The following is a 14,708-nucleotide window of genomic DNA, read 5'->3' as shown; positions in this document are numbered from 1 at the left end:
ACTAGGGGGAGGGTGTGTGTTTGTTGAGGACCCCCAGTTGCAAGTTGACCATCGACTCGCAACTAGGGGGGTGTGTGTTTGCTGAGGACCCCCAGTTGCAAGTTGCCCATCGACTCGCAACTAGGGGGAGGGGGTGTGTGTGTGTTTTTTTGTTGAGGGTCACCAGTTGCATGTCAAGCATCGACTCGCAAATTGCAAGTGTGTGTGTTTTTTATTCGTGGACCCAGTTTGCAAATTGCAAGTTGACCATCGACTCGCAACTAGGGGGGTGTCGCGTATTTATGTGTTTGTTAAGGTCCATAGTTTTTGCAAGTCTACCATCGAGCCACAACCAAGGACGAGGCGGAGAAGTTGCTAGCCGAGGATCGACTTGCAACTAGGGGGAGGGGGAGGGGAAAAATTGTTTTCTGTACGAATTCTTATTTTTTTGCAAGTCAACCACTGAAAATCGCAATTTGAGAGGTGCCGGTGTGTGTGTGTTTGTTGAGGAACGTTTTTCAACCAGTTCCAAGTTGATGCTCGACTCACATTCTTTTTTTACAACTATTTTCTTTTTTTTTGATAGATTTTTTTCCTTTTTTAATGGAACAAAACAAATGATTTTTTTACTTTTTAAACAAATATTTTTTTGTATCATTTTTTTTCTTGCATGGTATGATCTCGTGTATATTTTTACACACAACAACCTCTTGTGTAGGAGCACAAAGGACGTTTTTTGAACTCTACTGTATTACTTTTTTTCTGGAGGGTTTTTGTGGAAGATGTCCAATGTTTTTGCAACGGATAACCTCTGGTTGTGCGGCTCTGCTTCTATCTTTTTTTTGGCTGGCACTGTTTGAATCGGTGGGAGAGAGAGAAGGGGGAGACGGGGGCGAGCACATCGAAGACGATGGCCTGCGATGTCGCCGCCGACGAGCCACCCGCCATCCCCACCGCGCTCGACAAGGCCCCCGCCGTCTGCCCCGTCCAGGAGCCCCGCGCGACCGACAACTCCCCCGCCGTCTGCACCGTCCGGGAGCTCCGCGCAGGCGACGCGCCGTCCGCCATGGGCAGGGGCCCCGATCTCTGCGCCGGCGACACTGAGCATGCGGCACACGATAGAGTAAGACCAAGCCCACATCACGCTATCTCTATGATGTTTTTTTTCGTTTGTATGCGGGGTTCCAGTTTGGTTCCGCTCCGTTCAACTCCGCGCCGCGATTTCGTTCTGCAGAATGCGTCGCCTCGCCGCGATTTTTTGTGTAGGTCACGTTGGAGTAGTGGGTTGGGCAGCAGAGGGATAAGGATTTCGATTCATTGAGCCAGGAATCTCTATTTGATAGATGTCTGTCTCTGTTAGAGAAATTGTACGGCAAGTCTGAATTTGTTAGATTCAGAGTACCATAGCATTTCTAAGACTTTTTTAGAGTGTGGTTATGCGGCAAGGGTGGGTGCTTTTTAGGTGTTTCTCCCTATGAGGGGATTTTTTTTGGTGATCAAAGTGTTTGAACAGACTAGCTGTTTCGCTATTTGAATGCCATTGCAGCACAAACACGAGCACCAATTCTGCCTGTATGTGCAGCTGTCCTAGTTGTCGTTGTTTTGATTGGCTTATGTTTATGGAACATTTAATTTGTCTGTGTAGATGAAGGGCTTGCACCCTAGTTGAGATGGCTGAACTTCTAGTCTGGAAGACCATGCATGCTTCTTCTTTTTTCTCAGTCAGCTCTGGGTATAACAAACAGAGCCAGCATACTACTTCAGCTTTGATGAATTGTTCAAGCTTGATGAAGGGCTTGCACCCTAGTTGAGATGGCCTGATCAGTTGAGGCTATTTTTGGCAAGCTTGATGAATTGTTCATCAAATTAAGTCATCCCTAGTATATATATATATCAGTTGTCTATGCTTTGCCTTCTTCTTTTTGTACATATTTATACCTCTTTGTGCTTAAATAATGTTCTAATTGACTGAAACATTTTCAATTTTTAGTGAACTCTCCCAAAAAAAATCTGAAACTAATGTTCCTATGTTAATTCGTATCACTACCTTTGACTGTACAAGGAGCCATATATGAAAATTCAGAGCAGCCTTCCATTTTTTTTGTTAACTGTTTTTGATTGGCAATCAAGCAGATCATGCTAAAATAAATCTGGTCACTTATTCAAACCAAGGTAGCTGACGTAGTCGCGTAGCGACAGTACTTCTAATTGATCAGTAGGAGTAGTTCAGCACTGGTGTTGTAACCAGATGTGTTCCATGCTTCTGGGTAGTAGTTTATGCTTTTTTAGTTCCTGATGTTTTTGGTTTAATTAGTAGTGTATTTTTCTGAATGTGCACCCTAACTTTAACTCAGTTCTTTTTTCTCAATGTTTGGTTTAGTATTTTTCATGTGCCACCATGCCACGCATTTTTTGTTTGATTTTTGTAAGTTTTAAGAATGTGCTTTTCAGGAATGTTTTTTGTCGATGCTTGATTTTGTAAGTTTCAGAGTGTGGGATTCAGAATGTTAGCACACAGTTTTTAGATGTTTTATTAACAAACCCAATAGATCTGAATGTATGACAATTCTCTTTTTAATATACACAAACACTCAAGTTGCCTGAGTGAAGCTGAGTGTGCCTCAATGACATATAAGAGTGTCTACAAGTATGTTTATGTTTTTCCTTCAGCTTATTGCTATGTACACAGTATATTCGAACGTACACAATTAACAAACTTGGAGTTTTTTCGCTGGCTGCTCATGTTCTGGTTTGGTGTTCCATTTTCACACTATGTCTACTAGAGACTGCTTTTTATGCAATTTTTTTGCTGCTGCTCATGCATTTTTTGTCTAAATGTTTGTTTTATCTTAAACAGGAGCTTTTAAGCAAAGATACAAATCCTGACCTTTTGGAGACAAACAACAGTAGCCAAGAACATGATTCAGGGGATGACACCATGAATGACAAACATGAACAAAGTATAGTGGATCTGACAGAAACAGACGCATCTGACGGCATGCTGTTTGACGGCTTGAGAAGAATTGTAAATATGTTTTGAACTAGTAGAAGCTAATTTTTATTTTTGTGTGTCGTTTTTTGTAAGTTCAATTTTCCGACAGAAACTTTCCATTTATTTGTACAGTTAGAGGAAAGACAAGAGAGGAAGCAGGAAAGGAGTGCTTTGAAAGAGAAAAGGAACAAGGTATGCTTTTTCGTTGTTTTTTCATTTTTGTAACTTCTGTGAGCCATAACCAATTTTTTTTCTAGAGAATAATACTTCTTATGCCCATTTCCAGAGGAGAAGGCCAGAGGAAGGAAAACCCAAACGACACATTAACAAAGAAAGAGCAACTGCATACAGCAGATTTAGCATTGGATATTTCGCAAAGATTGTTGATGTTGTGTGCAAAAGCAATCATAGGATGGAGGTTGTTAGGAACGGTGGTTTTGGATACTTGCTTGAGCTAGATGATTGTTATGTTCCACGGCCATTCGCACAGTGGGTCGCGGACAACATATCCACAAAAGATGAAGCAATTGTACTTGGTGGGAAATCAATTCCTCTCAACCCTGAAGCCGTATCATTAGTTCTTGGTATACCAGCAGGCGGAACAAAGATCACAGTGCTAGACGAGGAGTTTGGGAAAGCGGAGTTTCTATCACTGTTTGGGCTAACAGATCTTCCATCCATAAGTTTCTTCGGGAACAAGATTATAAATGAAGAGCTGCCTGACGACGTTTATCTTCGCTGCTTCTTGACTGTCGCACTAGCAACCTCCCTGTGTCCCACATCCAACACAAAGCCAAGCACCAAATATTTGGGAGCACTTGTGGATGTGTCAAAGTCAAAAGATCTTGATTGGTGCTCTTTTGTCCATACATGGAATATCGCCTATGTCAAGAAGTACCAAACAGACAAGCTGAAGCAGAAACGGATAACAACCACTTTGGGAGGCTGCATTTATCAGCTAGCAGTATGCGCCTTCTTTTTGTTTTTATGAAACTTTTTGTTAATTTGATTTTATTTTATGAGCACTGTGTTCTCATCAAACATTCTCAAGGCTGCATTTTTATTTTTTGTTGTTTATTTTGCAGGTTCGGTGTCTAGACTTCAACAATTTTGGATCAATAACAATTCCACCAGCACTACCCAGGGTTTGTTTTTGGAAAGGACAAACCATTAAACATTTCAGTGATATGCTAATTGGGACAGATGGATTATATGGAGCTCTTCAAGTAATTATCATACTCTGCTATTTTTTTGCCTCTGTTTTATGTGTATCTTTTTGGTTTCTTACATCTACTCCTTTTTTATGTTTGTTTATTGTTTTCCATTTTTTTTGTCAGATAAAAGATGAGGCAGAAACTTGCTATGCAGAAACTGATGGTGCATGGGCAAGCACCGCCAAGAACTCAAACATCCAAAAAGCTCTACAAAGGGTGTTAGGCAACTCTTTTTCAGATAAGGTAAAATGCATGAGAGTTGGTTGAGAGAGCAACTTCAACAGTCAATTTAAGCTATTTTGGTTTCCCCTTTTTATATTTTTTTTTATTTATTTTTGTGGAATTTTTTTCTGCTTGTTAGATCAAAGAAGATATATTCCTCAATTTCCAGGAGCGTGTAAAAGATCAAAACCTGACCACTTGTCTGATAGCAAAACAAGTGTTGCTGGATACTTTGAACATTGTCTCTTCTTCTTTTAATGGCTCTCAACATACAGAGAAGTTAGAGTCATCCGAGCACTTGTACATGTCATCCGACAAAGATAATGGGTCTGGCAGTACTATTAGAGTTGATTCTAATGGGATTGAAATTGGGAGTGGTATGTTATTACAGCATTTTTTCTTTGTTCTAATTCATGTTGTGTTTTCTGTAATAAGACCCCCACTATATTTGTGGCAGATCGAAGAGGAAGGAAGAAGAGAATGAAGACGAGTACACAGCAGTCAATAACTTCAACAAGTAAGGATGTATTGTTGCAAGATAAAATAAAGGTATTTTTGTTCTTATTTTTTAGTCTTTTTAAAATCCACATTTTTCGTGTGTAATTTTCAGTTCATTTTTTTTCTGTACCAAATTTATGACTATGCCCATGGTCACACCTCCAGCAAAGCACACATGAAGTTGACACACAAGGAGTCAAAGCTGAATTGCAACCAGTACCATCGAATGGTCCTATAAATGAGCACAAACATCAAGATGAAATGGTTAGTTTCATATAAAAACAGAAGATCTAACGTTTTTATCCTTTTTTCTTAATTTTTTGTTATTTAACATGCAACTCTGTAAACTAATTTGCCAGGAAGTAAATTCTGAAATTGGTAAAGGATGTACACATATAGTTGGACAACCGGTGCGTGCTGAATGCATTGCACTGCAACAAGAAGCCCACGAGGTTATATGTCATGTGTTTCTTTTTGTCAACAAATTTTTTTCTTTTTTAGCTTGGTGCATATAACTCTGACACCAACCGCTTCAATTTTTTTTGTTGTGTTGCAGGGAGAAAGCATGAACAAGGTTGGCCCTGCTAAACACAACCAAGACACAAATATATTGGATGGACATAGCAACATCCTCGAGCGCAGTGTCAATGCTTGTCCTATTGAAATAGAAGCACCACAGAAAAGCACTAGCCTGAACTACATGCTATTATCAGCTAGATTGGCAAAAGCAGTGATGAGCACGACACAAGTTAACAATTCAAAGGAAGTATCCACCCGAGATGTACAGACAACATTCACAGGGTTAGAACATAATACTGTTAACAACAATAAAACACAGGTACACCCCCTGAGGAATTCATTTGACGTTTGTCTTAGTGTCATCATTCAAAGACGTTGTTCTGTCTGTTCTTTTTTTGTATAGACCAACTGAACCTGTGTTTCTTATATGAACATAGCATTGCATAGACACTAGTACCATGGAGCAACGAAATGAGAAGCAAGCAGTGGTTTCTAAATGTGTGGAACATCAAAACAACATTGACAAAGGTGTTTTTCCAGGGAAAAACTTTCACACATTTCAGAATTACAAGAAGCACTCCTGAGCACGTGTTTCTTGTTTTTCTAAAGTTTTTTTGACTTGCTTTGTTTCTTCATTTACTTGTTTTTTGTTCATTTGTTTCAGATCAAAACACTGCAAATAATGTCAGCGATTACAAGAAGCGCGTTGAACTTGATATAGATATCAACATAGCACTATCAAACAGTACTGCCTACATTTTTTCATTTTTCTATTTTTGATCACACAATATTTTTTTGTCTTTTTTTGCATGCTTTTGCTGGCAGTAATTTTCTCATTGTTTTGTGCCTTTTTTCCTTTTTCTTCTTCTTTTACATGACAACGGGATAGACGATAAGCAACAACATGTCAAAGAGTTACAGGACACTTTGCATCCATTAGATATTGCAAGGCAAAAGTACTTCTTCACAGATGATGCGACACCTAGCTGCAGAATTCTTCCAGACCATGATGATTGTGGGAATCAAATAACAGAGCCAGAATTGTGGCGCCCATTAGAGATGAACTCGGAAGAATATAATTCTCAAATAGAGGTAATTGTTTCTCCATAGCCCCTATTGCCTTTTTTAGTTGTCATTTTTCTTACACACCCAATTATATTTCTACAATTGTAGGAAGCAAAGAAAAAATATCCATGCAATGAAAGCAAGGATGAGCAAGAAGTGCAAGGAGATTCCTCCATACAGTGTGCGCAGAGACAACCCGTGTCCACAGGCATTTGCAAGTACAGAGACTTTCTTCCACAGTTTGAAGAAAAGGATGGCATCATCGACTTGGTATGTCTTTTTTTCCAAAAAAATTATCTTCGTTTCTCGCTTGCTCTTTTTCTATTTTCTAATCTCCTTAGTTTTTCCTGTGTTTCATTATAATATACAACAAAACATTTTTTCCAGACATCGCCTGTTGCATGCATGTCACACACTTGGGACAGAGCAACAACATGCTACTCCCCAATGGGCAAATGGAACAATGAGAACGCTGAAAGTCCTACACAAAAGCACAAGAAGGTATCATCATTTCTTTTGTTATGTTGCTTATGCTCTTATTTCCTCTTTTTTTACTTTTTTTTATAAATTCTGCTATTTTTTTTAAATGTGTGTGAGTCTGCCCTCTAAAAGTGTGTTTTTGGTTTCTTTTTTGATTGATTGCTGAACACGTCCTCTCAACATTATTTGCCACTTTGCAGAGATATTCAACAACAGCAATTTTAGGGAAGAGGCTTTTTTCAGATGAGTTTGATGAAAATGATGAACAAGAAGGCACTAAACACCAACCAATCCCTGTAAGTGACTACCTACATGTAAATTTGTTGAACAACTTTCTTTTTTATGTAGCTCTTTTTGACACCTACTTCTCTGCAGCATCATCTTTTTTTGCTGTCACACAAACTAACCATAAATTGTGTGTGTTTATGATTTTTTGTAGGTGTCTCCGGATGTTCAAGTTTTGGGGGAAAGATCATTCAATGGTTCATGCTCTAGTATGGTAAACACGGCGGACAATTTATACAACACGAAGCTATCATTAGGCACTTCATCAAGTGGTAAAGAGAATTTGCCTCCAAAAAGGATAACACACCCAAGCAAGTGGCTCTCCTCACCATATGATCACAACGAGAGAGGACCTCTTCAGCAGCATGAGATAGAGCTACACAGGGGCATAGTGGCACTAAGCAAAGTTGAACCTCACAGAAGGTTTTTTTTCTACACTTTGATTTTCCACTTTTTTCCCGTGATTAAATGGTTTCTGATATTTTTCTTGCCTTCACTAACAATACTGGTTCTCAACCACTTGCAGCAAAGTGGTTGTGTTGATTGACAAAACAAGCCTTTTCCTTGGACAACTTGGCGATTCATTTGGTGTGAGTGGTCACGTGGAAGCATATGTTTTCAATGTTTTCTGTCGGATGCTCTTTCGAGAGAATCATCCAAGGAGATCAAAAACGCACTACTTCTTCACTACACTAGGTGTAAGTACAAAGAAATTTCATATCAATATTCAAAAAAAAAAAGAAATTTCATATCCAAGCACAACTCAACATATTTTCAACATAGGGTTTTTTTTGTACAACACTTTACTGGACTTCTTTGGGTGGAAGATCAATAATTAAATTTTGTTCTTTTTCACAAATCAGGATTATTTTCTTGAAAATTGGAAATCTGAAGAAGGAAGGAGGGAAATGAAGAGAAAAACACTTAGAAGCTTCAATGGAGCTGGGAAAGCATTGCCTCTACACGAAAGTGATCGTGTATGCTTCATTACACCAAACTATATTAATTTTTTTATTTTTTGGGTTTTTATTATCCTTTGTTTTTAAATTTTTGCAATCAAATTGTGTGTCCAAAAAATGCAGATCTTCTTTCCGTCAGTACATGATGAGCACTGGTTCTTGTTCGTTGTTGACATTATAGCAAGAAAGTTTGTCTTCCTAGATTCATATTATGAAGGGAACACACCATTCCACATCAGGATCAGAGATTTGATGGTTAAAACAGATTTTCTAATCTTTTCTTTTTCTGTTATTTTTTAAATTAAGTTGGTAATGCAACACCCATTCATTTTTGTGTTCCTAAACATATTCATTTTTCAATTGTCTCTAGATAAACAGTTTCATAAAAACATGGGAAGATTCTAATCTGAGAGGAATGAGTTTCAGAAAGTTTGGTGTAGAGTACCCAAACATGCCAAAGCAAATCGGAAGGTAAAAATAAGCTAATTTGTGTAAATATAAATTCAGAAACTACTTTTTTTTTCATTTTACTTTTTGATATTTTCTTTACTTTTTGTTGTTAAATTTTCTGCAAAAAAACAGCGACGCTTGTGGGATTTTTGCTCTTAACTGGATGCAAACTTGGGCTTCGCGAAACCCTATGCAGCGACAGTTCACAATGAACGACGTAGCAAACGCAAGGGTCAGATTTGCTATTGACATTCTATTTAGTATTCACAACACAGAGGATCAAGGCAAAATACTCGTCAAGAACTTCGCATGGTAAATTGGTATGTTTTTACTTCTTCCATTGAAGCAAAGTTTTTCTGCTTTTTTTAGCAATGACTTGTGATACAAAATTGTTTATCTTTTTCTCCTGTCTTTCCAATTTTTGTGTATTTTTTTTTTTGCGTTTGCCACTGTAAACAAAGTTCCTTTTGTTATTGTATGGCATTTTCAGGTTACTAACTAGTTCTTTTTTTGTACTTCTTCAGAAGGTCAAGGAGGCCAACCAACTGCAACATTCTCTGTAATGGATGGAGGAATACTACAATAAAGGACTTTAGCAAGATGATCAAAAACAATCACAAAAGTTAAACAACATCACAAAGTGTCCGGTGTACATGGAGGAACGATATGTTTTTTTCTTTTTCATTTGAAAGCAAATCCAAGTTGTATAGCAGTGTCGTAGAAACTGGTCATTAACCAAAAGAAAACAATTTGGAATGTCCCATTTTGTTTTCAGATCAATATCGAAACATCGGTTTTAGAGTGTTATTTTTCTAATTTATTTTATGCTTTTTAAATCTGATTATTTTCAGTATCCCTCTTTTTCTAAAAAAATTATGTCGTCTATAGCGGCACTAACGAGAACATTTTTTTGCCCTTGTTCTTTTGTTTCTATCATTCCCCCCCAACATTTCTTTGGTGCAGGATTTCAAAATTCTTTGGCACACGGAATCTACTTCTACACCGCAAGCGAAAAAGTGGATGAAAAAATTTCAAGGAACCTACTGTGTTAAGGTCAGTGTTGCTACCCCAACACTAAAGCAATTTTTTCCCTGGTTTTTGTCTACCAGTCTACCAGTACAACTGAAATTTATAACTTATGCATTTCCTAAAACAGTCTTAAAACAGTAGCAAACGTGCTATCATGCATGAACAATCATAGTTCCTTCTTGTTTTTTGTTCAGTGGCACAACAAACAACCAAAACTTTGAGTGCATTTACATTTTTCCAGTCATCACTTGCATATTTTTTTGCCTTCTTGAACTTCCAGCACCCAAATTTTCATTTTTCTTTTCTTGCCTTCCTCCTCGGGTTTGCACCAGCTGGTTGCTTGCCCGTAGATGTCCCAGATGAGGCTGCAATTTTTTTCATCAAAATGAATAAAATGAACTACAAGACCTTTTTGTAATGCTGGAAAAGTTAGGTAACACCAAAAAGAGAAAAGTTTTTGATGCGAAACCTGAGGTTTGTTTGTGACTGACTTTCTCTCTCTGAGCCAAATTGACATCTTCAGTACTTGCAGTACAAGAACTTTTATAATGATCAGGCTTCCCACACCGACTGCATGTGACTTTCTGTTTAGATGCCAAACTTTCCATGAAAGTTTTGTAACGTCCTTTTTGTGGACGCCCTTTTGACACTGCAACATCAGGATCTTGAAGTTTGTCTCCATAACCATCAGGATGCGGTGCTGCATCAGTCTCTGTTGTGTCCTTGTCAACATTTGCTTGTTGCGCTTCTGCAAGTTCATCCTCTTTAGTCATCTCATCCAACCTTTGTTGCACCCCTTCACATTCTGCTACAACATACAGATATTTTCTGTTTGTTGATGCACCGTCCGAGGCCATCTCATTGAGCCTGTTGGATAGAAGGGTATACCTTAAGTGTTGACTTCCAACAGTTAGTTCCAAAGGAACATTGAAACGGATGTCCCGTATGTCCTTTGTATTTTTTGGCCTCCACCTGTCTATGTAATATTTTTCTGGCAGCACAGACATGTTGAGATGAGAAAGGACTCTCAAGACATGGCAACACACAATGCCATCTTTTTGAAATTTCCCACAGATACAACTGAACAACTGTTGCTGCAAGTTCACAATCACAACAAATCTTCGCGTTCTGAAATCCTTTTCAGCTAGCATTGGTGTCTTGTAGACTTCATATTTCACATTTCTCTCAACCTCTTCAACATGCAAATTCAGCACGAACTTTATCTGCTTTTGGAATCTGTAAAATATCTTTCTGTTGTACATTTTTGCAGCTTGTATCTCAAGCTCACTTCGTGCCCAGAATGTCGGCGAAGTTGTTCTTGTGATAGAGTCTTGCTCCCTCTCCTTATCTTGTATGGTTTCTGAAATCTTCTGGTACTCTTGGAGGAAGCTGATCACATTGTGAGTTGACGTGATGTTGTCCTTGAAAATGGCGTTGGTGCCTTCACTACGCGCAGTAGAATGAATGAAGGGGAAGAAGTCCGTCTTGAAATACACAAGGACAAACCTTTTCCTTTTCTTCCACATGATTTGGAAATACTTCACATGCCCAATGTTGTATCTCTGGATCATCTCTGTCCACAATTGCTCAAACTCAGCCACCGTCAGAGAGTTGTGATTGATGTCACTGAAATCATCATGCAGTGTTTTATTTGCTGCAAAAGTCCTAGTACATTTTTCCTCAGCCTTCTTTTTAATATGAAACAAACAACGCCTGTGGCAGATATGCGGGAAAACTAAAGGGATAGCTGTCTTCATCCCAGCATCCTCGTCTGTTATGATTGTGGACGGAGATTTCCCACCCATGCAATGCAAGAATGTCTCAAACAACCATTGAAAGGTGTCAGCTGTTTCATTCTCTATGATAGAGCAAGCAAACAAACAGTTCTGGCCATGTCCTGTGACACCAACAAAGGGAGCAAATGGGAGGTTGTATCTGTTTGTCTTGAATGTTGTGTCGAAGCTGAGGCAGTCTCCGTACAGCTCGTACATTTTCCTAGAATACCCGTCAGCCCAGAAAATGCACAAAACTTTACTTGCGTCATCAGAGACTTTAGTTGTTTTGAACGCATAGTAAAATTGTGGATCTTCAGCTTGTCTCTTCCTGAAATATGTTAGCACCTGCATCATGTCATTTTGATTGCTCTCTTTGCCAATGGCTGTTCTAACATTGCTTACATGCTTTTTGGTGTAAGGAGTGTTCCCGCCTCTCAAGTAACTTAGGATTGCTATTATTTGTCTTGTTGGTAGCTTCACAGCATTGAAAGTTCGGATTAGGAGTTTCTCCTCCTCTGTCATGTAGTTATGAGAACGAAGGTATTTCACTTCTCTGTGAGGACTCAAATCATGGTTGTGCTGTAGGTTTATGGTTGTTATCACCCACTTCTCATCCTTCTTGGTGACAATGAGCTGAGCTTTACACCCTCTTATTGCAATGGTGTTTGCTTTTTTCTTCCTTGCGTTGCGATAGGGCTCTTGTCCTGTTTTCTGTTGCCTTGTGTCACGTCGTTTCTTCTTCCTATTCTCTTGTTCTTCTTCATCAATTACTCTTCCTGACCGATTGCACTTGAAAGTTACCCGAGTTGCTGCACTGCCTCCTTGTTTCTTGCCACAATATCGAGATGCTTTGATCACAGAAAAACCATCAATTGAGGCATACTCATTGTAAAAGTTGTAAGCTGCATCATCCGTATCAAAGACCATGTCCACATGGGGTACGTGATGGCTGCGCACTTCTTGGCTAGCACTCTGAGCGGCTTCTATACTGTCATTTTTAAGGAATATCAGTATATCATCCTGTGTTAATTTTTGAACTTCGCCAGCTGCACCACTGTTTTCTTCTTCTCCAGCAGTTGTAACAGTAATCTCAGAGGCTTTTTGCAACAACGCTGGAGAATGATCATCCTCGGAATCAGAATCATTGTCAGAAGCAATCTCATTTGACACCATAGAGCCGTTTTTGTTTCCTCCTGCTTCTGTCTGCATTTCATTGTCCCAGTTCAAATCATTCAAGCTTTCTGAAAAACGGTTGTCAACAAAAGGTTCAAGCTCTATATCATGCTGGTCATCGACTCCAGATACATGCTGAGCTCCACCCCCAGTGTGTGCTTGTAATGGATCTTCTAAAGATCTACTATATCGCCCAGTTATCATGTACATATCGTTCTGTAGAGAGAGTTTTTTTATAGTTATACACAGCAGTCAAGCAATTTTTATTCAGGGGACATAGACACAAGTTTAAGCAGGAAAAAACATACCTCAGTACGAACAAGGCAATCTTCTTGCGATTGTGAGGATGCATATCTAGCACCCTGAAAATTAGAACAGCTCTAGTTAGTTCTGTTTGTTTGATGTTTTTTTTCTTTTTTGGGTTTATTTTTGTAAGTTAATACAGTTTTTATCCACGACAAGCAAACAGGAGTATGTTAGTAGAGAACCTCTTCTTCAGCAGCAAGTAGGAGTTGCGTGTATGACATGGGGGCTTCATAAGCGACTTTGTTTGCCTGCATCATTATTTTTGCCAATTTCTTGTAAAACAATCGTAGTGGAATTTTTCTTTTTTTCTTCCATTTTCTCTAAACTGTAAACACTTACAGGGGGTTGGAGCGCAGTACACACTAGGTTGGAGTCACCCACTGAAGTATGTGGACCCAGGTTCACAGGCAAGTTTACCTGCACAAAGAAGTTTTAACATTCACAGAAATGTCTACTGACAATTTTCAAAAGCAAGTGTTTTTTTTTCAAAGAGCCCAGAAATACCTGTGTATTGCCTTGACTATTGAAGATACCATACATAGCTGCACTCACTGGAATGTTCAGGGCATTCCCTTGTGTTCTGTTCATAGAAGCATGAGGAAGCATCTGATTTTGCATCCAGGGGTGTGTATGATGCAGCCCTTGGTTCCAAGCACCAGAAGTCAGCCACTGTTGCTACTGGGTATCTTGCGCCCCCCCCCCCTGTGTTTCTATGTTTTCCACATAATAGTAGAAAAGATCAGACATCAAATTTCTGTAACCAAATAACCAGAATAGTACAAGCAAGATTCAGATGTTCATTAAAATTTCATTTGCTTTTTTTGTAGGCACTAACCTGAGAACCAAACAGAGAAGCTCCATAAGCATCAAGAACAGCTGCAATCAACGTCAAGAGTTTTCTTTGTCAGGTATATGAAGGATGCAGCACCTAAGAAGAAAGCTCCTTGTTTTTTTACGAATTTGCAGCTATGGGGGTTGTTCTGTATTAACTTTTTGTTTTTTCCCTTTTTTGTGTTTTTCACAATAGAATTCTGAAGAATACAAGAACAGAGACAAGAATCCGAGATCTGGAGAGGGGAGAGGCGTGCATACCCTGGTGAGTGCTTTGTGCCCTCTGATCTCTTCCTGCATCCATGTTTTTGCGTGCTGCGATGAGGGTTTGTGATTTTCGTGGATGGGGGCTGGCGGCTGGGGCTGGAGGAGGAAGGAGGAGAAGTGGGTGGGTGTGTGCCCTGGCCGCTTCCTCTGCTCACAAGCTTCCTTCCTCTGCTCACATTGCCATTTTGGAGGGGAAAGGTGTGTCCCCTGGCGGCTGGGGCTGGAGGAGGAAGGAGGAGTGGGTGGGTTGGGGTTGAGGGTTTGTGATTTTCGTGGATGGGGGCTGGGGCATGTGCTGCGATCAGGAGAAGAAAGCAACAGAGCTTTTTTGCTCCTGTACAGCGGGGCCTGGGCTTTCTTTTGTCTTTTTTCTGCTTTTTCTGTAAAGTATGAACAAGCTTTTAGTCAAAAAGGCCCAACAAGGACAATCAAAACAAACAACCAAAAAAGGCCCACAACCTACAAATAACAACAGAACAAAGGGCCTGGATTATATTCGGCCCAATAGGGCTTTGTGCGGGGGAGAAAGGAGCCTCGCTCGGGCGTGCCAGGTGATCGAGCTGAGAAATAGCGAACGACGTCATCACCACGTCATTCGTCTGAGACCAATCTATTTCTCAGTCGAATGAGTTCCAGGCGCTCCCTTTTATATTTTCAAATTACA

The 14,708-nt window shown here is 39.5% G+C and overlaps 2 protein-coding genes across 4 annotated transcripts; one reads left to right on the top strand and one right to left on the bottom strand.

The window, feature by feature from the left end:
* The first annotated feature begins 818 nt into the window (after window positions 1-818).
* On the top strand, window positions 819-9,470 carry LOC123122309 (uncharacterized). 3 transcript variants are annotated; one of them, XM_044542495.1, is made up of 24 exons: window positions 819-1,102; window positions 2,837-3,004; window positions 3,104-3,163; window positions 3,258-3,935; window positions 4,057-4,197; window positions 4,309-4,428; window positions 4,547-4,784; window positions 4,865-4,956; window positions 5,071-5,169; window positions 5,265-5,357; window positions 5,462-5,743; window positions 5,862-5,952; window positions 6,089-6,169; window positions 6,314-6,516; window positions 6,598-6,759; window positions 6,877-6,990; window positions 7,170-7,265; window positions 7,409-7,677; window positions 7,781-7,952; window positions 8,118-8,231; window positions 8,337-8,468; window positions 8,584-8,684; window positions 8,796-8,983; window positions 9,188-9,470. In XM_044542495.1, the coding sequence occupies exons 1-23, from the start codon at window positions 890-892 to the stop codon at window positions 8,977-8,979; spliced, it is 3,903 nt and encodes a 1,300-aa protein (XP_044398430.1). In that variant the 5' UTR covers window positions 819-889; the 3' UTR covers window positions 8,980-8,983; window positions 9,188-9,470. The 3 variants fall into 3 exon arrangements, 2 of the variants coding, with proteins under 2 accessions (XP_044398430.1, XP_044398431.1); XM_044542496.1 differs by lacking the exon at window positions 819-1,102 and having other exon boundaries at window positions 3,081-3,163; XR_006460137.1 differs by lacking the exons at window positions 8,584-8,684; window positions 8,796-8,983; window positions 9,188-9,470 and having other exon boundaries at window positions 7,409-7,678; window positions 8,337-8,434.
* A 316-nt stretch (window positions 9,471-9,786) lies between these two features.
* Window positions 9,787-14,248, bottom strand: LOC123122310 (protein FAR1-RELATED SEQUENCE 5). The gene is made up of 8 exons (XM_044542497.1): window positions 14,039-14,248; window positions 13,782-13,822; window positions 13,451-13,656; window positions 13,286-13,363; window positions 13,129-13,194; window positions 12,949-13,002; window positions 10,162-12,856; window positions 9,787-10,057 (listed from the first exon to the last, which is right to left on the bottom strand). Exons 3-8 carry the CDS (start codon window positions 13,562-13,564, stop codon window positions 9,984-9,986), a joined length of 3,081 nt encoding a protein of 1,026 aa, XP_044398432.1. The 5' UTR covers window positions 13,565-13,656; window positions 13,782-13,822; window positions 14,039-14,248; the 3' UTR covers window positions 9,787-9,983.
* Window positions 14,249-14,708: the final 460 nt, after the last annotated feature.

This window comes from Triticum aestivum, chromosome 5D (genome assembly GCF_018294505.1).
Source record: "Triticum aestivum cultivar Chinese Spring chromosome 5D, IWGSC CS RefSeq v2.1, whole genome shotgun sequence".
NCBI lineage: Eukaryota > Viridiplantae > Streptophyta > Magnoliopsida > Poales > Poaceae > Triticum > Triticum aestivum.
Note: the sequence above shows the minus strand (reverse complement) of the source record. Positions and strands in the feature narration are given on the sequence as shown.

Bases quoted from the DNA above. Each gene is read 5' to 3' on its own strand.
- LOC123122309 (XM_044542495.1), top strand. From the start codon at position 890: ATGGCCTGCGATGTCGCCGCCGACGAGCCACCCGCCATCCCCACCGCG. The intron at 4,198-4,308 runs GTAATTATCATA...TTTTTTTGTCAG, and splicing joins GATTATATGGAGCTCTTCAA to ATAAAAGATGAGGCAGAAAC. The intron at 5,358-5,461 runs GTTATATGTCAT...GTTGTGTTGCAG, and splicing joins TGCAACAAGAAGCCCACGAG to GGAGAAAGCATGAACAAGGT.
- LOC123122310 (XM_044542497.1), bottom strand. From the start codon at position 13,564: ATGCAAAATCAGATGCTTCCTCATGCTTCTATGAACAGAACACAAGGG. The intron at 13,003-13,128 runs GTTCTCTACTAA...TCTAATTTTCAG, and splicing joins TACTTGCTGCTGAAGAAGAG to GGTGCTAGATATGCATCCTC. The intron at 12,857-12,948 runs GTATGTTTTTTC...CTCTCTCTACAG, and splicing joins ATTGCCTTGTTCGTACTGAG to AACGATATGTACATGATAAC.